Source organism: Bemisia tabaci, chromosome 9, assembly GCF_918797505.1.
Source record: "Bemisia tabaci chromosome 9, PGI_BMITA_v3".
In the NCBI taxonomy this organism is placed as follows: domain Eukaryota; kingdom Metazoa; phylum Arthropoda; class Insecta; order Hemiptera; family Aleyrodidae; genus Bemisia; species Bemisia tabaci.
This window is the reverse complement of record NC_092801.1, coordinates 10,558,379-10,580,367: the sequence shown is the minus strand read 5'-3', so window position 1 is coordinate 10,580,367 and position 21,989 is coordinate 10,558,379. Positions and strand designations below refer to the sequence as shown.

At 41.0% G+C, this 21,989-nt stretch overlaps 1 protein-coding gene and 1 long non-coding RNA gene across 6 annotated transcripts in view; both read left to right on the top strand.

The window, feature by feature from the left end:
- LOC109036720 (regucalcin) overlaps window positions 1–21,989 on the top strand; it is a 38,613-nt gene that overhangs the window by 15,059 nt on the left and 1,565 nt on the right. For 4 of the 5 annotated variants that reach the window (XM_072304161.1, XM_072304159.1, XM_072304160.1 and 1 more), the window contains 4 exons: window positions 15,230–15,441; window positions 16,952–17,152; window positions 19,699–19,914; window positions 21,301–21,413. In XM_072304161.1, the coding sequence (XP_072160262.1) occupies window positions 15,255–15,441; window positions 16,952–17,152; window positions 19,699–19,914; window positions 21,301–21,413 (717 nt within the window). In that variant the 5' untranslated portion in view covers window positions 15,230–15,254. Of the gene's footprint in view, window positions 1–14,345; window positions 14,463–15,229; window positions 15,442–16,951; window positions 17,153–19,698; window positions 19,915–21,300; window positions 21,414–21,989 lie in introns of those variants that run through there. The other variant, XM_072304162.1, reaches the window with a different exon arrangement.
- On the top strand, window positions 4,376–8,813 carry LOC140225396 (uncharacterized). Its single transcript, XR_011900514.1, has 3 exons — window positions 4,376–5,251; window positions 6,049–7,897; window positions 8,433–8,813. It is a non-coding gene; the product is annotated as an uncharacterized lncRNA (long non-coding RNA).

Sequence of the window (21,989 nt, the reverse complement as noted above, 5' to 3'; positions counted from 1 at the left end):
CTTTATGATGAACTCGGACCACTTAATGATACCTACGAAAGTTCGGTCTAATGAACCGTGCGATTGATATCCGTGTATCGTACCGTATATCCGTATATATATATTGATATCCGGAACACCAAACTTCGTGCGTTTTATTATGATGGGTACTTCGTAAATATGATTTTTTCCCCTCTTTTGAACGATGTTTCCGAAAGAATGTATCCAACATTCCTCCCCAGCCAAACTCAAAAGCATTACACAAAACATTAACGCCCGCGCGTAACTCATAAGCATGAATCCATTACCTTCGTTGAATCAAGTGGCCGTATTTAAATCAAACGGAATTATAACCATTCTAAAATGAGCCCTGAAATCCACAAGAATACATGTACGACGGGGTTTATGCCACAATGGACATGGTTCCTTTTGATTTAAATGCGTCCGGCTAAGTCGTATGTCACTTGTCGATGCACCCACCATAAAAGAGGCAGGCATGCAATATGCATTCATAGCCTGAGAAACAATCAAGAGACATTGTATGTGAGGTGGTTCTTTTTTATAAATGCAAATGATGTAGAGACTTTTTGACGATGGAATGCAAGCTTTCTGGCTACCATTATTTCAAAGCATCTCAATTTCATCGAGAAGAAGCGAGCTCATTAGGTAATTTGTCCGCAAGACTTGAATAAGTGATTTACCTTATTTTTTAATTATTACGTTAAAGCTAACGCAAACGTCAATGTAAATCTTGACTCGTTACACGAAGACGAATTGGACTGCATTTTGCAATTTGGACCTATAAATTCTGGCTCGTCTGAAAAAACACTTATGTGCATAAAGAAACTAATGGAACATACGTTCTTTTTAAACTAGGTCAGAATTCATAGTTCCAAACTGCAAAATGTAGTCCAATTGTGCATTTATGCCGGAGAAGTATGCACGGTTTAATACGCGGTTGTTGCAAATCCGCCAGGTTGTAAATCTATAAGTATACACATATGGCCTATATGTATGATATTTTTATTTTGTTTAAAATTTCTCGCGAGTTACATTTTATTTGAGGTAGCGTCGGTAAATACTGATGAGAGATACATACGATAAAATGATGATCTACCAAGTTGATGAGGAATGCCGTATGAACCTTGACACGCTGCCGAATTTCCTTCTATAAAACAAGATTTTTTGGGGCATTGTGTGAATTTTTTGCTTCCAATTTTTTAGGGAATTTTAATCGCAACGCAATCTAGCTTATTAAAAAAATTTCAAGGGAATATATTCGTAATTCGTCTCAAAAATACTTATTTTGAAAAGAAAATTTAGCAATGTTCAGACGGCGTTTCCATGTAGTAAGGTAGAATGATTGTCGATTTTTTGGTGTGGGTATAGCCGTGCCTTGGTGGAAGTAAAGCATCATTGATCACTAAGATTGATTTTTGCAAATGATTGATTTAAAGCCTTTCCAAAAAAAAAAAAAAAAAAAAAAAAAAAAAAAAAAAGTTATGAATTCAATATTGGTGATTAGACAAAATAATTGATCGATCGATAAAATTGACTATACTGAGGTTCGATATATTTATTTTCGACAGCCTACAGCCAGTCAGGCCAGTCTTTACATGCAACCGAAAAAAAGGAAAGGGAAAAAAAACTCATTTTGTTAGGGAAGGCTAGTCGTAGACGTTACTAATACTCAGCTAAAAAGAAATCAAAAGTTAATCAAAAGTTATACATTCAAAATTGGTGAAAGAAAATTGATAGTTCGATTAAATGAACTGTATCGACGTGTTTGATACATTTATTTTCAATAGCCTACGTATCTGCAGTCCTTGCATCCAACTCAACACATAAGTAGCTAAAAACTAATCTTGAAATAGGAAGGTACTATAAAATCTGGTAAGCGTCACTGGAGCTCTGCTTCCCACGTAGCATTTTTCAACGGAAAAATTGCGATATTTTGAAATTAAGTTGCAATTTTTTACAATTTTTCGGGGATAAACTCGCCAGGATCATCAAGATTTGAACGGTGTAGGATTTATTATTAGGATTTAGGAGCGGATTTATCGCAAATTTTTATCTGACAATATTGCGATAAATCGACGTCGACAAAATCACGACACATTGAAACCGCATCTAAGATTGCGAACTAGCAACTACGTCCACTGCTACTTGAGTTAATGCGTGCGACAGTATTTGACGGATCGCGGCTGGTTCTCCGGCCGCAGCATGACGCCGGTGACAGTAACACCCTTGTTGCATCAGAAGAGCATGATCCTCGCACCTTTACAGTTGGTATCGTTGAAACCGCAGACATACGGTCCGCAATCATTGTTCCTGTAGTGTCGAACGTTCCCCGGGATTTTTCTGAGGGGCCGGCACGGATCCTTCGGATCGTCAAGGCCCCATATTAGCTCCTTCATCCCACCACCGTGTCCAGTTGGCCCCACCTCTGAGAACAAGGATACGGACCAAGCGTTAGCGCTGAACAACACCACGGTTGCGAAGAGCGTTAACGTTAACGTTAATTTAAAACTAATGTAACCGCGATGGTAATCTTCCATTAGCGCGGAAGAAACTAGCATTTCAGAAGAAGGCAAAAAAGACGATTGTTTTGAGTACTACGGTGACGAACAGCGTTGACGTTAACGCGTGCGTTAATTTAAAACTAATGTAACCGCGATTAAATCTTCCATTAGCGCGGAAGAAACTATAGAACTTCAAAAAAAGGCAAATTAGGCGATTTTCTTGGAGTACCGACCTGTAGCAGTGCAACTAAAATACACGAGGGATCGAACAGCGTTAATAATGTAACGCGAGCGTTAATTTAAAACTGATGCAACTGCGATCAAATCTTCCATTAGCGCGGAAGGAACTAGCACTTCAGAAGAAGGCAAACTAGACGATTTTCTTAGAGTAGGTACCAACCTACAGCAGTGCGACTTGAATATACGAAAGATACGTCCTAAATCATTATGAACTGTCAGGCATAATTTACCTAAAGCAATCCTATGCTCGACTGATGAATATGCACAGGTGGCACGAAAAGTAAAAATAAAATCTTTGAAACTAATGCATCATCGGTTTCTGGAGTGTTGGATTTATGAGACGACGAATGAAAGGGTTTATGATTGGAGGGGCCTGATTGCATAGCAACGTGCAAAGTTTCATATGTCAATTTACTTAGGCACCAGGGGGCGGTTTCAAGTAGTCTTCTGACATTTTTTGGAATTGTCTGTGTTATTTGAAAAAATTGCGGAAATTTTTTGCATACAGTGTGTGCCATGTATACAAACATGGTAAAATATAGCACCATTTCCATTTGGTCAAAATAATTTACGGTGGCCAACGCGCGCAGTGAACCAATGTTGATGCTATGATGGCGTTTACATGGGACCATGTTTCACACACGAACATGGTCGTTTGTTTGTACCATGCTGGTGCCAATACGGCCCCAAATGAACCATACTTAAAATGGCACAATCATGATCATTTTTAACAGGGTTAACGTCTCCTGAAGCAACCAAATCCCGATACCTTGAAGAGTTCGGGACGAGACTTTTTTGGCGCATAATAATTATCTCTCTCGAGGGTTCGGGACGATATTTTTTGAGACAGCGGTATAGAAATAGCGTTCATCAATTATTCGTCACGGGAATAAGAGTCTCAAAAATAGGCGATTCGTCCATTCTTCGGAGGACAAAACAAGTCTCTTCCGGCACCATCCGGTAATTGTGCGGATCTAAACATTCTTGAGGTGGAGCAAATTACCGTGATTTGTGACTTATTAATTTTTGAAATAAGGTCAACGAATCACGTTCAACGACCGGATCGCCATGAATCAGAAATGTACATCAGCATGATTGTTGAGAGCGATTGCTCACTGACCGCTTCATCGATGATGTCCTGATGTGACTGCGAACCATCACTAATCGCCAGCGGGCTGATTCTTGGAATTGATAGACAAAGCTATAGACAAATAAAACATAGGTAGTACGGAGCAATCCTATTGGTTGAATGGCTGGTTCTTATAGATTAAGGGGGTTGATGATGGACTAACTATAGGGTCTCTTGTGGGTTGCCGTTAGATAGTCTATTACCTACCTCCTTTGTCAATTGCAACCATCCGATTCCACCAATAGGATCCCTCCATATCCCTTTTGTCTTTTTTGTCTAAAGCTTTGTCTATCAATTTCAACAATCAGGCCGCAGTCCATTCGGTTAGGTTGGTTTGACGTCACGGCCGATGGAGATCAGTGGATCCAATTACATTGTAAAAATGTTGGACCTTGTCATACGAACAGATGCAGGCAGTAAAGCGTGTTTGGTTGAGATTGAGATGACTCGGATTACATTTTGCAATAAGGAACCACTATTTCTGGCCCAGTTAAGAAACAACATTATATGCCATTGGTTTCCCTATGCAGGTCTGTGCTCTCATGGGAGATCCAGAGATAGTGGTTTCTTATTGCAAAATGTAATCCACTCATCCTTCAACGGAGTGAGAGGTTTATGGACTGCATTTGGACCGCGTAAAGCAGAAAGGAACGAAGCCACATCAGCTACTGCCAAATTTGATCGGGCAATTCAATTTTTTACAAGAAAACGGTTGTGCGGATTTTCGTGCAAATTTCAGTGGATTTTCTGCACAATTTGCAAATGCGTAATTACACAAATACACGAGAAAATTCGACGCTCGTCTCTCGAATCAGAGCGAAGCATCGCGAGCTCACGTCTCGCGCCGTAGCGCCTTCAATTTTGCAGATGCAACACGGACATCCATCGAGCACGAATAGTTGTATCCCTGCGCCGTCATCAACGCGCGACCTTTCCCTTGCTCTGCTCCCATGTTGTGTTTGTTCCGTCTGTCTTATTTGGACCGCGTAAAGCAGAGAGGAACCAAGCCACATCAGCTATTCCCAAATTTGATCGGGCAATTCAATTTGTTACAAGAAAACGGTTGTGCGGATTTTCGTGCAAATTTCAGTGAATTTTCTGCACGATTTACAAATGCGTAATTGCACAAATACACCGGAAATTCGACGCTCGTTTCTGCATGCTTGACGCAATTTCTCGCATCAGTATTTACCGATGCTGCCTCAATTGAAAAGAAACCTCGCGAGAGCGTTAAAACATTATTTAAATATAATGCGCGCCACATGTGCCGACACCTGTGGATATACCACAGGGCAAATTTTCAATATTGCGTATAATACCGTGGATCGTTCCCTGAGACGCATGCACAGCTCGCCTTATTCCCAAGGCATTTCGATATGAAGTGAACATTCGCGTTATCACAGGCGTTATACTTTACAGCGTTATACTAGAGGGCAAATTTTCAACTTTGCGTATTATGCGGTGAATTGTCCCTCGAGATACACGCACGGCTCGTCCACCCAAAGCGTTTCGAGACGAAGTGAACTTTCGCGTTAACGCTAGCGTTATATATCGTGAATGGGCCTGTTGCATGCAAGAGATACAGCCGTGCGAATATACTTTTCAGAGGTTAAATGACACGAAAATTACGATGGTCACATTAAAAAAGTCTGAAATACACTCCTTACTGCGCAATTTGTGTTGTTAGGAACGCGCTTTTTCAAATTTCCCGCGTCTGGGGGCAGTTTTCTAACGGAAACAATTAACGGCAACTCGCGGCTATTTCCGGTCAACTAAAACTGACAACATAACCTAAAAATCGGAGCTCGTGACATCGTGAAATGAAATGTAGAAGGATTGCGTTGGATATTTAAAAGTTGATCGATTTGGTTACCGCATAAAGCGTATATGGACCACTATAGGAGATCACGTTGGGTTTGTAAACAAACTGAAGGAAAAAATAACAACAACAACAACGACTCGGCATCTTCCGGAAATCACCGAGCCCGCCGTTTGCTCGTTTCCGGTGATTAGAAAACTGCCCCCAGACGCGGGAAATTTGAAAAAGCGCGTTCCTAACAACGCAAATTGCGCGGTAAGGAGTGTATTTCAGGTTTTTTTACTGTGACCATCGTAATTTTCGTGTCATTTAACCGCTAAAAAGTCTATTCGCGCGGCTGTATCTCTGGCATGCAACAGGCCCATTGTTCCACGAGAAACACGGCACAGCTCGTCTTACTGAAGCGTTTCAAGATGCAGTCAACACTCGCGTTAACCCTAGCGTTATGCATCGTTGTGACTCTGCCCGCCGGTAACGCCTGGTCCGTGTCGTTATTTTCCGGTTTTAACGCATCGGGAACGAAGGAGCTGATCTGGGGAATGGACACCTTGAACGATCCGTGCAGGAAACTCAGGATTCTCCCCGCTAACGTCCTGTATGTGAGGAACAACGACTGTGGACCACGCATTGGCGGTTATCGTGACCTCAACTGCGATGGGATGGTCCTGAATCTCAGGTGCCAGAAGGGTTTCAATTTCAGACGCGGGATGCTAAATAAAAGCAACCAGCCGAAATCTTTGAAGTTCATCGGTACGACATGAATGGAGAGGACAACGTCAACAGTGCTCGCTCACAAATTACGTACTTACATAGATTAGTTGGAGCATTGAGAGTACAATCTCAGCTCTAAGCGCCTTCATTTTGCCATGATACTCTACGCTTTGTCACGAAGTTAGTTTAGTTGCCTATCCGACCCAAACCTCCACAACACTTTTTAAGTGTGCCACGTACTATGCATTTACGGAGCGGAGAGCGTCTATTCAAATTAAAGGAAATATCTCAGTACTGTAGTCTTGTACTTTTATTTCTCGATTGTATACTTTTTTATTGTTTAATTTAATTCATGTTGAAATTTCGATTCTGCTTTATCTATTTAAAGCAACAGAATATTAAAATCCCTTTCCCTCACTCACAAGTATAGACAGGCATCTCCTCATCTGTCCACTCGGTAGAATTGTCAAATTGAACGTAGGTAACTTTATTCAAAGATAGAAATTAGTTAGGTGGAACTATTCAAATATTTACACGAGTATATTATTTGGGGACTCTTAAACTAAAAACACAGCAACCCTGCTAATGTACATGCTCCTTATCTTTGCATGGAGAGGTTGAATTGATACGGAGGAGGACTCTCAGGGTAGCGTGGGATACCCCCTCCACTAAATCGTTAAATTTGGGAGCTTTTTTGAGCTTCGGAATTGATTGCAGAGAGAGCCAAAGTGGCATCATCGTGTTTCTCGCGATATTTTACATGAGTAAAATTACTTAAATCGAAAATCCTTCACGCATGCAGGAGCTCCATTTAACGGCTTGAATACTAAATAGGTCAGTTGCGCTGATCACAGAATCGTGTTTTGATTCTTGCTTTTTGTAGATTATGAAAAAATAAGATCTGTCCAAACCGCAACTTTCTACGTTCAATATTAACCGAGATATTGCCCTTTGAAAAGTCGGATTTTTGACGTCATCCGCCGAGGTAGTGACACCCGTGGTTTCTTCCACCTTGCTCCCATCCGAAGTTTCACGTTGAGTAACCAGTTCAAACATGTGTTTCTCTGGCTGATGAAAGGAAGGTGGAAGAAACCAAGGGTGTCACTACTGCAATGGATGACGTCATAAACCGAATTATTCAAAGAGCGATATCTCGGTTAATATTGAACGTAGAAAGTTGCTCTTTGGACACATCTTATTATTTTTAGCAAATTTAGACATATCGAGCATCAAAACACGATTCTGTGACCGGCGCAACTTACTCAATTGTGGAAAATTCTACGAAGAGGTGCAATAGCATTAGGATGTGATCAGAGTGTCTACCAAAACCATAGAGTACAATAGAGTCGCAAAGTACTGGAGCGGCGATGAAGCCAATCCATGAACAGGCGTTTCCGAGCCGCGTGTGCTCCGAAAATAGTGAACCATTTGTGAACCCAACGGCATTTTGTAACACGGCGGCTTATGGAGAAATCAAGAACTGCTTGTGGTTTTTAGGTATTTTATAATTCAATCAGCATTAATTTTTGCAAATTTTGCTATTTAAAGGTAGTCAAAGCCATAATGAATCCATTGATGTATATTACTCCTGGATAATATTCATATTGGGATTTAATTTCTGACTTATACCAAGTGTGAACCAACCGGCATTTCTTATCACGGCGGCTTACGGGAAAAGCAACGACTGCCCGTGTTTTTTCGACATTTTTTAATTTCATCGATATTAATTTGTGCAAATTTTGCTACAGTTAGATAGTCAAAGTCATAATGAATCCATTGATGTATATTACTCCTGGATAAAATTCATATAGGAATTTAATTTCTGACTTATACCAAGTGTGAACCAACCGGCATTTTTTTACACGGTGGCTTATTGAGAAATCAACGACTGCTTGTTGTGTTTTTTCGACTTTTTTTAATTCCATCGGTATTAATTTGTGCAAATTTTGCTTGAAATAGATATTCAAAGCCATAATGAATCCATTAATGTATGTTACTCCGAGATAATATTCATATATGGACTCAATTTCAGACTTATTACCGGCCTACTTATTTTAGCTGGTTCAGTGTGTGTCTAGCCGAAGAACGGAGCCGAGTCGGGACTGTCGGGAGTGGGGAGCGCTGAGCGCGAGTCTCTGCGTATGCGTCATCGCTAGTCGCCGCACACTAGTCTCCGGAGAACTGGACAAAACAGCCTCGAAAAGTGACTTCATCGGCGATCCAGTACTTTGCGACTCTATTGTACTCTATGACCAAAACAGACTGGCCAAAAATTAGTACTTTCACAGTACTCATTCAGTACAGTCCCAAGAAATTCAGTACCTCCTCAACAGAAAAATTCAGTACTTTTTCAGTACCGCCATTCGACGAAAATTTGAAAAATTTGAAAAATTGGAATTTCTCGCTTAAATTGCGACAAAAATAACATGAATTCCGGATCTTCTAGAGGAATTTCCGAACGTCCGGACCGTCCTTAAATCATCAGCACTATTTCCGCACTTGTAGACACCTCACTGGAAAAAAAACACATTGGATCTAGAGTCCAGACTCTTGAAAACATTGAACAGAAAAAATACTCTTGATTCAATCGGATTTTTGCTTGAATCAAAAAGAAATCCGCATAAACTAAGAGGCTTGGTTCTTGATTTAAGCCAGATTCTGATTGAATCAAGAGTACTTTTTCTTGTCGATGTTTTTAAGAGTCTGGACTCTAGATCCAATGCGTTCTTTTTTTCCAGTGCTTGGTGATAGAAGCGGACCTAAGAGCACCTATTTTTTAAGCCTCTCCGACTGGAGCCGTTGGACTTGGCGAGCGCGAATCTCTTTGCGAGTGCGATCACGACTCGGCGAGGTGCGGACTATGGAAATGAGCCGAGCCGGTCGCGATCTCGAGGTCATACGCGCGACAGCCGTGAAACCGCCAGCTAATTCGCGACAACCGTCGCCGCTATAGGTGCGACGCCTCCGAGAAGTATGATTTTTCGCAGGTGAAAAACGAGGAAATCAAAGCAACAACAACGCCAGCCGCAGCCGTCGCAAGGAATCGGACGCCTTCGCAAGATTCCAGTGTCTCCGGAGCACCCATGCGATTGTGGACATTCTGGGTCTTGCGGCTAGTCTGACAGTCCTGCCGTGCTAAGGAAAAACGCCGTCGGTATGAACATTCGAGAGTTGCCAAATTTCTCCGCATAAAATTTATATTTTGAGGAAATGGAGATGTTGCATGTGTGAGGGATTTGCGATTTGACTGTTGTACAACTGTACTTGCAATTTGACTGTTGACTGTTGTTCCTGTTGTTTCTTATGTAAAAGTTCGCTAGAAACACGATGGTGCCACTGGTTTTCTCTGAAAATAACTCCCAAGTTCAAAAAAAGCTCTCAAATTGAGGCCAAAATGGAGGGGATATCCCACCATACCCTGAGAGTTCACATCTACTTTCAGGGCCGGATTTACCAATAGGCTACATAGGCTATAGCCTAGGGCGCAACATTTTGAGGGGCGCAAAACCTTTGAGAATTTATTCAAAACCCTGATAAAAATTGGAGATAAGAGCTGCGTTTCAAAATACCATAGGAATTCTTATACCCGGCTAAAGAAGGCAACAGAAAATCATATATCTGGCTGTAGAATGCGGAGAAAATCATACGGCCGGGCTATACGAAGCGATAAAAAATTATACAGGCGGGCTATAGTTCCTATAGTCCGGCTTTACACTTTATCACCTGGCTGTTGCTTTTTCGCCATTGATTATAAAAGGCTATAAGAAATTGTGTAGAAATTCGTGTGCTTTGTAAATCCTGAAGTTTGTACGGAATCACCTTAATATTCACAAAACGCACTTTATATTTTCCTTTACTACATATTTTTTTTCATCAATTAAAATGAGAATAATCCATACAGAGTGTGCAAACATTTCAAAGTTATGAGTTGAAAAACGCTGACTCCACGAGCTTAAATATTAGAGCCTAACGCAAAGCGAAGCGGCGGCACACTGGCGCCTTCAAACCTAACAGGGATACTTCACGCATTGCGCAATGCGTGAAGTTTCCCTGTTAGGTTTGAAGGCGCCAATGCGCGTTTCGCGCTGGCTGCCCGCCCGCCGCGCCACACTACCACGGCGCTTGAAGCAACTATTTCACACCAGAGGTGTTGAACAGTATCATACAAAATTGCAGGCGCTCCAACATGTTAGGAATGGCAGGCATTCTTCAAAAGTACGGAGCTTTCCTCGCAAAATAAATCAAGATACTACGGCCCGAAAAGAGAGCGGTAGTCCAAAAACTCACTAAGTCCTAGCATCCGTACTTTGTAACGTTTAGCATACACTTTATCGCCAGGCTGTTGCTTGGTCGCCATCGGCTATAAAAGGCTATAAGAAATTGTTTAGCCGGCTATAGAAGGTATTGGAAATCTTACAGCCGGCCGTAAGTCTATGGTATTTTGGGACACATATTCTACAAATTGTGGTTGACAAAGGAGTTTTTTTAAAGGTGAATTTGAAGATTTTCCAGACTCCTAACATCCTTCTTCTGATCTAGAGGGGAGGAGCGTCTGGGGGACCACCCCCCCCCCCCCCCCCCCCCCAACGAGAGCGCCTACTTTTAGGGGCGCCACCCTAAGTTTAGCCTAGGGCGCTAAAAATGTAAATCCGGCCGGTCTACATCAAGACTAACTCTCCATGCAAAGATAGGGAGCAAATACATTGACAGGGCTGCCTCTTAATTTGGGGACTCCAAACCTGAAAACACGGCAACCCTGCTAATGTATTTGTTCCCTATCTTGCATGGAGAGTTTGTCTTGATGTAGATGTGGACTCTTAGGGTAGGGTGGTAGATCCCCTCCATTTTAGCCTCAACTTGAGAGCTTTTTTTGAGCTTTGGGAGTTGATTTCAGAGAAAACCAGTAGCACCATCGTGTTTCTCGCGAACTGTTACGTAAGAATCAACAGTCAAATCGCAAATTCCTCACACATGCAACATCTCCGCATTCATGCTCATTTTTTACAAACTGGTTGCGGTAGACGCACGGGTTGTAAGAAAGTAAGTTGGGATTTTTTAGCCGACGTGCAACGTGCAAAATCATCATAAAGCTGAAAAACTCAATACAGAGGGAAAAATCTCACATCAGCACAATTTTCCCTCGAAGAGATACCAACGGCGTAAGTCGGTAATCACATGACTCGGTTTGCAACGTCGTCGCAGACTTCCTGTCATACTTCATTTTTTTAAACGAAAAACTACTCAACGGCGATTCTTTAAAACTGCCGTGATTTTTCTTCTCTGTGCGAAGAGAATTCTACATAACTTCAAGGAATGATGTCAATTTGTTCTCCTTTAAAAAAAATAACATAGAGGTGGAGATTTACAGGCACCGCAAACGAGATATGTGATTGCCGACCTATGCCGTCGATACGCTGTTTAGTGCAACACTAGTAACGACTGCGTAACACTAGTGATACAAGTAACACTAATGACACAAGTAACACTAGTAATGATGCGCTGCACTGAGGATTGGCACGATGAGGCCGAAACGCATCTGCAGCAGGGGCGGACTGGTAGTCGAAAAGTTAGGAGGCGACCTAGATCTGGGGGCCCCTCCTGTCTTTCGGGGGCCCCTCTAAGAAGATCAGGGGGCCCTTCCCCGGAAAATTTTGAAAATTTAACACTTTTTATTTTCAATTTTAAGCATTATCTGAGTTAAATTCTAAAGTACTTGAACTTCAAAATAACCCATTCTCAGGATTCTTCGGTGGCCCCTTCATCACCTAAGCTTTAGGCGACCGTTCATGTTTCTTAGAGACAAATTTTCAAGGATTTCGGGACCTTTTCGTGACTGAGAAGGATAGAAAAATTACAACATTACGGGAAAAAAAAGATGATCTGAAAAATTTTTGCCGCGGGGGCCCCTTCGGGACATCCGCGGCAAATTGTTAGGAGGGGATCGCCTCCCCGCCCCCATGGCCAGTCCGCCCCTGATCTGCAGTTGCCTTCCTGAATAATCGATACTAGTGTTACACCGAACAGCGTATCTCTCTGAGGGAAAATTGTGCTCATATGAGCTTTTTCCTTCTGTATTGAGTTTTCCAGCTTTACGCTGATTTTTAACGCACGTTGGCTAAAGAATCTGAACTTGCTCGCTCATTTTGCTTTGAAATTTTGGCATATCTTAGATTAAATTGCGGACGAAATTTTCTGAAAATTTTGAAGAAAAATGTCAACAATTATCTCAGGAAATTCAGTTTTTATTGAAGTAAATATGGCAACGTCTAAAGGCTTATACGGCTTTCTTCCTTAGTGCGGCAGAGCACTAGTTCATGACAGCCTTAGAAAGCCAAGATCAAAGAAATTTAAGGACTCTTAAAAAAGTTATAATCATTACTAAAAACAAAAATTAGGTGTTAAAGATCGATGGAGGACCTCGAAAAAATTTTCAAGTACACGGAATAAAAACAAGTCAGCGCTGAGCCCTAACGCTTTGAGTAAATTAGCGAGGTTATTTTGTGGTAAAGACATGGAATATGAGCCGGTATCATTCCGGTAATGAGGGAAATCGTGATCTCGCCGGATGGTTTTATAGAAGCCCCTTGATGCAACTATTCGTGCTTGAGGGATGTCCATATTGCCTATCCAAACAATGAAGGCGTTTTTAGATTTTCTCGCCTTCACGGCTACGAGTTGCATTTACGGCACGTTACAACTTCGGCAATCGTTAACTGCTGCAAGTTGTATTCTATAAACTATTCTTTGTAGAGGCTACATATTGCGTTGTAATTTTTTTTTAAAATAGCAAAAAGAAAGTCGCACATTTTGTTAGAAGATAAATGCCTCAGCTGCAGCTGGAAAAAAAAAAAAAAAAAAAGATTGGTAGCATTTACGATTCCTTCACGCTGTATTTCACACAGAGTCAATTCTGCCAGAAAAAAGGAAAACGTTACGATATACTGGTATAGGTAACCATTCCTCTGGCAGAATTGACCAATTCAACTCTCTGACTCTGAACTTTTCAAAACTAGTGCTCTGACGCTCCTCGCATTCGCACGGTCCTTGCGGTTAAGCACTAAAAATTTCGTGACCGTTGAAATTCCAGACAGTTTGAGAGATTTGCCGTACAACCGACAATTACCACGTAAAATTTTGCGAAATACGCGATTACGCCAATGATTCTATCTGAACTCAGTTGTCAAACCTACTATCAGCTCTCGAAGTTGAGATCTCAATGATGTTAACAGCCACAATTTTTCGTTAATTCATACAAAATATCTATGTGTTCACAGCAGGCAATTAGAAACCACCGGTAAATTTAAATCTATTTGTGTGATTGGTAAAAAAAACAAAATTCAGAAAAAAAAGATAGAAAGCATTGAATGACCTTAGTTAGATTGGGTTGGGATGAGCAACTGAACAGTGGCATGGCGTGCTTTGCGATGTATGGATTGATCTGCCATTTAAATTAATGGAGAAGGATCGATAAATAGGGTGTTCGCGACAAACACCTTGATAATCGATTTTTAACCATGGCTTCAAATGGAGAAATATCGAAAGTCGAGGACTGACTGCCCGGCGGCGCCGTCCAACATTTTCTGCCCTTTCGAGCCGGGCTTTCCCAGCTATGAGAAGTTTCTTGGTGTGACCATCTGAAACGTGAGTAACGGGATGTGTTGTTCGCGGAGATGTCGGCAGTGGCGTGGCGTGCTTTGCGATGTATCGATTGATCTGCCATTTCAACCTTTGGAAAAGGACCGATTAACACGGCGTTCGCAGCGAACACCTTAATAATCGATTCTTTACCACGGATTCAAATGGGGAAATGTCGATAATCGATCATTCACGCCGCGCCACTGGATGTCAATCCAGAGCCATGGAACTGGCAAGAAGAAAGGGAGTTAGTATAGTATGTGTCAGTATGTGTGGAGTAGAGTTACAGGGTAGTTGGGAAGAGAAATAGTTACAGCTTTAAAAGGAAAAAAGTGCGGTCTAGGGTCTTGAGTATATTTCTATTTTGGGGTTGGTTGCTGTTTAGTTGATGTTAAGTTCTATGTTTCCGAGCCCCGGAGTTTTGAAGGTTCGTGTCAAGTTTTTGTTGCCTTTGTTTTATTTTTTAATTTTGTTACATTTTGTCTGCAGCCTGATTGTTGAAGGACCAACCATTTGGAAATTAAGTTGCGATTTTTTCACGGTTTTTTTACGATAAAATCACTAGGATCATCAATTGGTATCTGAGCGATTATCCTCGATCTTGTCGCAATTTTATCTCTTTAAAATTGCGTTCGATAAAGTCTAAACTTTATCTCATTTATCACGATTTTTTTCGATACCTAAAAATACGATAAATCGCCGTCGATAAAATCGCAATTTTATTACAAGTTTTATGCAATAAGTAAATCGCAATTGTATCCGATGACATTGCAATAAAGTCGACGACGAAAAAATTGCGACGCTTCTTCGATCAAATCGCAACTTATCGCGATCACTGCTACTTGCTACTGGCAACATGTGTTCTAAATGTAAACTGGATCGTATTTAGCAAAAAGGAACCAGCGCAATTACAGTGCTTTCAAAATGGTGCAACTTCTCCGTTTCTTTTAAAAATACTTCATATATATACAGTATTAAAATTTACACAGTTTTCCCTCTAAAATTAACAATTTGTTGGTGAGAAGCCAGAAATATACTAGCTATTCTGAGAGAATTTTTAGATAATAATTATGAAGGCAACATTTTTGCAAAACTGTAATCACGCTGCTTCCTTTTTCCTAAATCCGATTCAAGTTATTAGTTTCATTCATATCTTCTCTAAAGGCTGATCGTTCGGATTGTCTCTTTCCCCAGCATTTTCATCTCTCTGCTCTCCACGATGACGCTGAGCGATGCGTACGGACTAAGCAAGGGACCCCTGCTACAGCAGGTGACGCAACCCGTGATACACGGCGAGGGCCCGCACTGGGACGCCAGGAAACAAGTACTATACTTCATCGATACCACAGGAAAATCTGCACACAAGTATGACCCGCATACAGGACAGACAGCGTATACTTCACTCGGTAATTAATTTTCGGATGAAAATAATTTTGATAGCTGGAGATACTTAAGTATTATGGAGGAGGAGGAGGAGGAGAAGGAGGAGAAGGAGGAGGAGGAGGAGAAGGAGGAGGAGGAGGAGGAGAAGGAGGAGGAGGAGGAGAAGGAGGAGGAGGAGGAGGAGGAGGAGTATTCTGCCGTGCTGAGAAAAAACGCCGCACAGACCATCAGGCGTTGCCAAATTTCCTTTCTATAAAACACGAATTTCCTGGTAAACTTATTAGTATTTTCCTTCAAATTTTTCGGACAATTTTGTTTGCAATTTCATCTAAAGTTTCTAAAATTTTCAAGGAAAAATATTTATGACATCTCTCAGAAATAAACATTTTATCGAAGGAAATTTGGCAACTCTCAAATGTTCAAACGGCGTTCTTCCTTAGCACGGTAGTATTATATGTGTGGAGGGCAATATTAAAACGAAGCTACTATGAGTTTACTCTTAATTCTCCCTTTGAGAGACTTTAGCAAAGTTGCAAACTTAAACGCACATAAATATGGCTTTGCCTGGGCTTACGTTGATCGCACTGTGTTTGTCGCAATACGTGAAGTATTCCTTCAGTCTTGTATGTGTTATGCGTTTCACGCCGACCGCTGCTGCACGCACTGTGTTTGACGCAATGCGTGAAGTAATAATGCAGTCTCGTAGGCGCTATGCGTTCCACGCCGCCCGCTGCTGACCGCAGCGACCGCACTGTCTTTGACGCAATGCGTGAAGTATCCATGCAGTCTTGCAGGCGCTAATATTTGTTACATGCCGACCGCCGCGCCGCGGGTTACTCCTTTTCATCTCAAGTTCTCGTCATCATTGCTCTCTACGCCGCGCTGTTCCAGGCCAAATTCCGTGTTCGGTTTCTCTCTTAGTCTTAACTCAACATATTAGAGGTGCTGTCTATTGTATCACAGCAAGAGCACAAAATTAGAGATATACTCTCAGGAAATGAGAGATTTTGTCACCTTTTCTCGTTTGTATGTTTTTTTTTTTTTCTGAATCCGATTTTTCTTCATAACTACACATTTAAAAAAAATCGCAAAATTTGCCGCCCCCTAAATCCGGCCCTGTACGGCGTTCTTCATTAACACGGCAGTATTGTAAAATGTACATTTGAAACATGTCCGACATATTTTTTAACAGTTTAATTGTCAAATCAGCCATCCATTTTTTACCGAGCACTTATTTGACATGATAACTATCGAAATACACTGGAAAAAAAAAACACATTGGATTTTGAGTCCAGACTCTGGAAAACATTGACAAGAAAAAGGACTCTTGATTCAATCAGATTTAAGCTCAAATCAAAAGGAAATCCGCTCAAATCTGATGGAATGAAGCGCATTTTTTCTTGTCAATGTTTTCGAGAGTCTGGACTCTAGATACAATGTGTTTTTTTTTTTTTTTTTTTTTTTTTTTTTTTTTTTTTTTTTTTTTTTTTTTTTTTCCATTGCGGTAATTTTGACGGGTTTTTTTTTTTCCAGGTGATGCTGTGGGTGTTATGGTTCCGGTGGAAGGGTCGCTGGACGAATTCGTGGCTGGGGTGGGCCGGGATCTGGTGTTGGTCCAGTGGGACGGGAACTCGACGCAGTCTCGGAGCACCGTTCTGGACTCGGTCGAGCCGGATAAACCCGGAAACCGGTTCAACGACGGCAAGGCTGACGCCAAGGGACGCCTCTGGATAGGTAAAACTAGATAAATTTACCCTGATCGATCATTTTTTTTTTTTATTTGCCAAAAAATTTATCCTCGATTCAAAGAAGATTCGAGGGGCTTGCCCAAGTAGCATTTTTCAACGGAAAAATCGCGATTTGTTGCAATTTTGCCGGCGATAAAATCGCTAAGATCATCAACATCTGAGCGATTATCCTCGATCTTGTTGCAATGAAATCGCGATTTTATCGCCCGGCAAATTATCGCGATATTGTGACAACAAAAATCGCGATATTGTGACAACAAAAATCGCGATATACATGGCGATTTGATCTCGATTTTATCGACGAAAATTGATCGCGATTTTATTGAACAAAAAATTGCGATGCATAGCGATTTAATCGCCATAAATCGCAATTTTTTATTCGATAATAATGCGATAAATTGCCACCGATATAATCGCAATAATCAACCGATAAAATCGCTATTTATCGCGATCACTGCTACTTGGGTGGAGGACTAGGCGCATAAGTGCAGATTTTAAAAAATTGAGATAGTAACGATTTCAAATTTCAAGTAAAACTAATCTGAATGCATGTTCTGTAAAAAAATTCGCACCCAAATTCCAATTTTTAAGCACCCAAAAGTCAGTTTAAACTTTCTTTTTGCCGTCAGGATCCGTGTAATTTCGAAATTTCAAACTTATATTTCGCAAAATAGCAGAAACTCCACTTGTGCGCCTTGTCCTCCCAGCCCCTCATTTCTTGTGCTGATTCCTGAAATGTACCGCGTTAAGCAGAAAGAAATCGAGCCCCATTGGATTACATTTTGCAATAAGGAACCACTATCTTGGGCTCTTTCATAAAAACGCATATCCGCATACGGAAACCAATGGCACATATGTTGTTTCTAAAATGAGCTAGAAATAGTGGTTCCTTATTGCAAAATGTAATCTGTATTAGCTATTGCTGACTTTGATTGGGCATAAACTGCATATCGACGGTGAAACTACCAAACCACGTATCTCGGTTTGCGACGTCGCAGACTTCCTGTCATACTTTATTTTTTAAATGAAACGCTACTTAACGTCCAGTCTTGAAAATTTCCGTGATTTTTCCTATTCGTGCGGAGAAAATTCTGTGAAAATTTCAAGGAATGATATTGATTTGGTCTACTTCAAAAAAATAAAATGTGAGCGGAGATTTTTAAACACCGCAAACGAGATACGTGGTTTGGTAGTTTCACCGTCGATATTAGGCTTAGCTCTAAGCGGGAGCGGTAAGATAGCTGGTGCGGTAAAAACGCGCCTTTACTTGAACTGATGCAACCGCGTATACATGTAGTGCTAAGTGCCGCCCATTGTTATATGAGCTGTAGATCGACGGTGGAACTACCCGGCCCACGTATCTCCAGAGGCGGATCCAGCAATTTGGCAACACCGAAATCCATCCATTTAAACCTATGTTAAACAATCGATTCTTGGTGGAGCACCTGGCCCCTCCAAGAATCGATACATTTCCATGGGTTTAAATGGAGAAAAGCAATATGTTGCCAATTTGCTGGATCCGCCGATGCGTACCTCGGTTTGCGACGTTGTAGACTTCCTGTTATACTTCATTTTATAAATGGAAAACCACTCAATACAACGTCAGTTCTTGAAAACTTCCATGATTTTCTCTCCACGTGCAGAGAAAATTCTGGGAAAATTTCAAAGAATGATATTGATCTGGTCTTCTCCAAAAAAATAAAATATGAGCGGGATTTTTAAACACCACAAACGAGATACACGGTCTGGTAGTTTCACCGTCGACAAGTCTCTTCCCTAGTAGCATTTTTCAACGGAAAAATCGCGATTTGTTGCGATTTTGTCGGCGATAAAATCGCTAAGATCATCAACATCTGGGCGATTGTCCTCGATCTTGTTGCAATAAAATCGCGATTTTATCGCCCGGCAATTTATCACGATATTATCGAAACAAAAATAGCTATATATGGCGATTTAATATCGATTTTATCGACGAAAATCGATCGCGATTTCATTGAACAAAAAATTGCGATGCATAGCGATTTAATCGCCATAAATCGCAATTTTTTATTCGATAATATTGCGATAAATTGCCACCGATAAAATCGCTATTTATCGCGATCACTGCTACTTGGGCTGTTCGTTCTGTTTTATGGTGCCGCTGATGGCACCTACAGATTTTGCTATCCTTAGACACACCATACAGGCATGTCAATCAAACGTTTACCAAATCATTCGGACACATGATAGCTTGTTGCCTACTCCACAATTTGCATGCAATTTGTAGACCGTTTAATTTTCTGTAAGCCTGGAACTGAATCTGAACTTGGAACATTCTACTCACAGCCAAGAAAATCCATTTTCCAACATTTTATAGCTGTACTTTACTGGACTCATCCTTTCAATGCAGAGGATGAAATAGTTGGGTCTACTAAATCATTCAGATTTTCTATTAAGGTCCCTAATGTTGGTTTCTCCAAACAAAAAAAAGAACTACTTCTTGCCTTCGTTTTTCTTATGGAAGAACTTTCAAACAAACTCAACTGGTTTCAGGGACAATCGGCTACGAGGATGCAAGTGGGGTTCGTCCCAACGAGGGAAATTTATACGATTATTCGTCAGAAACATGCAAGCTACGAACGAGTGTGACAGGAATTACAACATCTAACGGCATTGCCTGGAGCCGGGACAATAGACACATGTATTATATCGACACCGGTACCAGTAGGATTGACGTCTTTGACTATGACATTGCCACGGGACATATCAGTGAGTATGCATAGAAATTCTTAAAGTATTTTGTACGCACGGTAAGGAATCTTGCACAAAACAATCGAAGAATAAACCAACCATTCTCAATCTCAATAAATTGCAAAACATCCAGAGTCATATCATTAGAATGAAAAACTTTTCAACCATGCTAAGGAAAAGCGCTGTATGAACCTTCAGGCATTTCCGAACTTCCTTCGTTAAAACACGAGCTTCCGGGTAAACCCATGGCCGGATTTATCTACTTGCCGCCCATGGGCCGCCTGTATTTTGCCGCCCTCCTCTCGTGCATTTTGAAACATCAATAAAAACCATCAAGTGAACGTGCCGGAGGGAGAAGGGTGCATAAGACGCGTTCACTCGTGTTGGACACATTTTTGCGTAAGCCCTGTCAACACTACTAGCAAAAGTTCACGGAACTTCGCGCAAAAGTTCACGGAACTTCGCGCAAAAGTTCACGGAACTTCGCGCGAAAGTTCAGTTCCGTAAACCTATCTCTGTGGGGACAAGGCCTTTCATTTGTAAGAAATTAACTAGAAAATTAAGAGAGAACAAACATAAATGTGGTTTAATTATTTTAACTTCCGCCGCCGTGCCGCGCTAACCACACTGTGTTTGGCGCAATGCGTGAAGTATTCATGTAGTCTTGTAGGCACTGTGCGTTTCACGCCGCGCCGACCGCTGTTGATCGTACTGTGTTTGACGCAATGCGTGAAGTAATCATGCAGTCTCGTAGACGCTAATATGTGTTACATGCCGACCGCTGCGTCGAGGGCTTCTCCTTTTCATCTCAAGTCCTCATCATCATTTCTCTTTGCGCCGCGCCGCTCCAGGCCAAATTACGTGTTTGGTTTCTCTCTTAACTCAACTAATTAAAGGTGCGCAGTCTGTTTTATCACCGAAATACGAAAAAATTAGAAATTAATGAACTCTCAGGAAATGAGAGATTTTCTCACCTTTTCTTGTTTGTAATTTTTTTCTGAATCCGATTTTTTTGTACCTGCATTTGAAAAATTGCCCCCTTTAACCCCCTTAATCCGGCCCTGGGTAAACCTACATTTTTACAATTTTCCAGATAGTTTTGTTTGCAATTTCACCCTAAGTTCCTGAGAAGTTCAAGGAAATGTTTATAGCTTCACTTAAGATTAAAAATTTTATCAAAGGAGCAATTCTCGAATGTTCATACAGCGTTATTATTTGAGTACCTATTGTTTGAGTTCTGACTTCTACACTCGGTGGCAGAAAATTCAGACATACAAAAATCGTTAGATCAGACAGTACAGATGTTGATTTTTAACTTATTAATAAATGTTTATTTTTTCAAATTTGTAACATGAAAAAACAGACACCTAATTTTCCTTGCATCTTTTTTTACTTGTTTTAAAGGTAATCGAAGACCAGTTTTCGACCTGAAAGCGAATAATGTTCCTGGTTATCCAGATGGTATGACTATTGACACAGAGGGATACCTTTGGGTTGCTTGTTACCTTGGCTCAAGGGTGAGTTACTTCGACCAATCAAAAGTTTTAGAAAAATATTAGATTTACGAGTTAGATCATCCAATGAATATGTACCATTGTGTCAGTACCTACTAAAACGACAAGTTTTTTTTTAATTTTAAGAAACATTTTTGAAATTACTTATTCTTGTAATCTCGAACAGGGGTCGAAAATATCGAGGATCGCCGTTCTTGTGGAAAGCCCTCGATTTTTTCCCTTTCTTCTGCGTAATGCAAAAATTGCGACTAATGCTTTGAATTTAAAAATTTTGGAGGCCATCCATAGGTTTACATCAACCGTTTCCACACTTTTAGAAAACAGTGTGAAAACTGCCAAAATTTTAGTCGCTGCTTCAAATTTGTGTGGAACTCATTCCAAAATTAGTGTGGAAACCTCTCACAATTAACTCCCCCCAAAAAAAATGAAAAGAGAAAAAAAGTCATAACTTTTTGGGGAAAGGGTATAAATTGTGGAAGCTTTTGCTGCTACTACTGATGGGCCGATAATATGGAAAGCACAGACAATTAGAGGTGTCGTCAGCTAAGTTGACGGTTGTTTACTTTCGTTTTGCAAGCG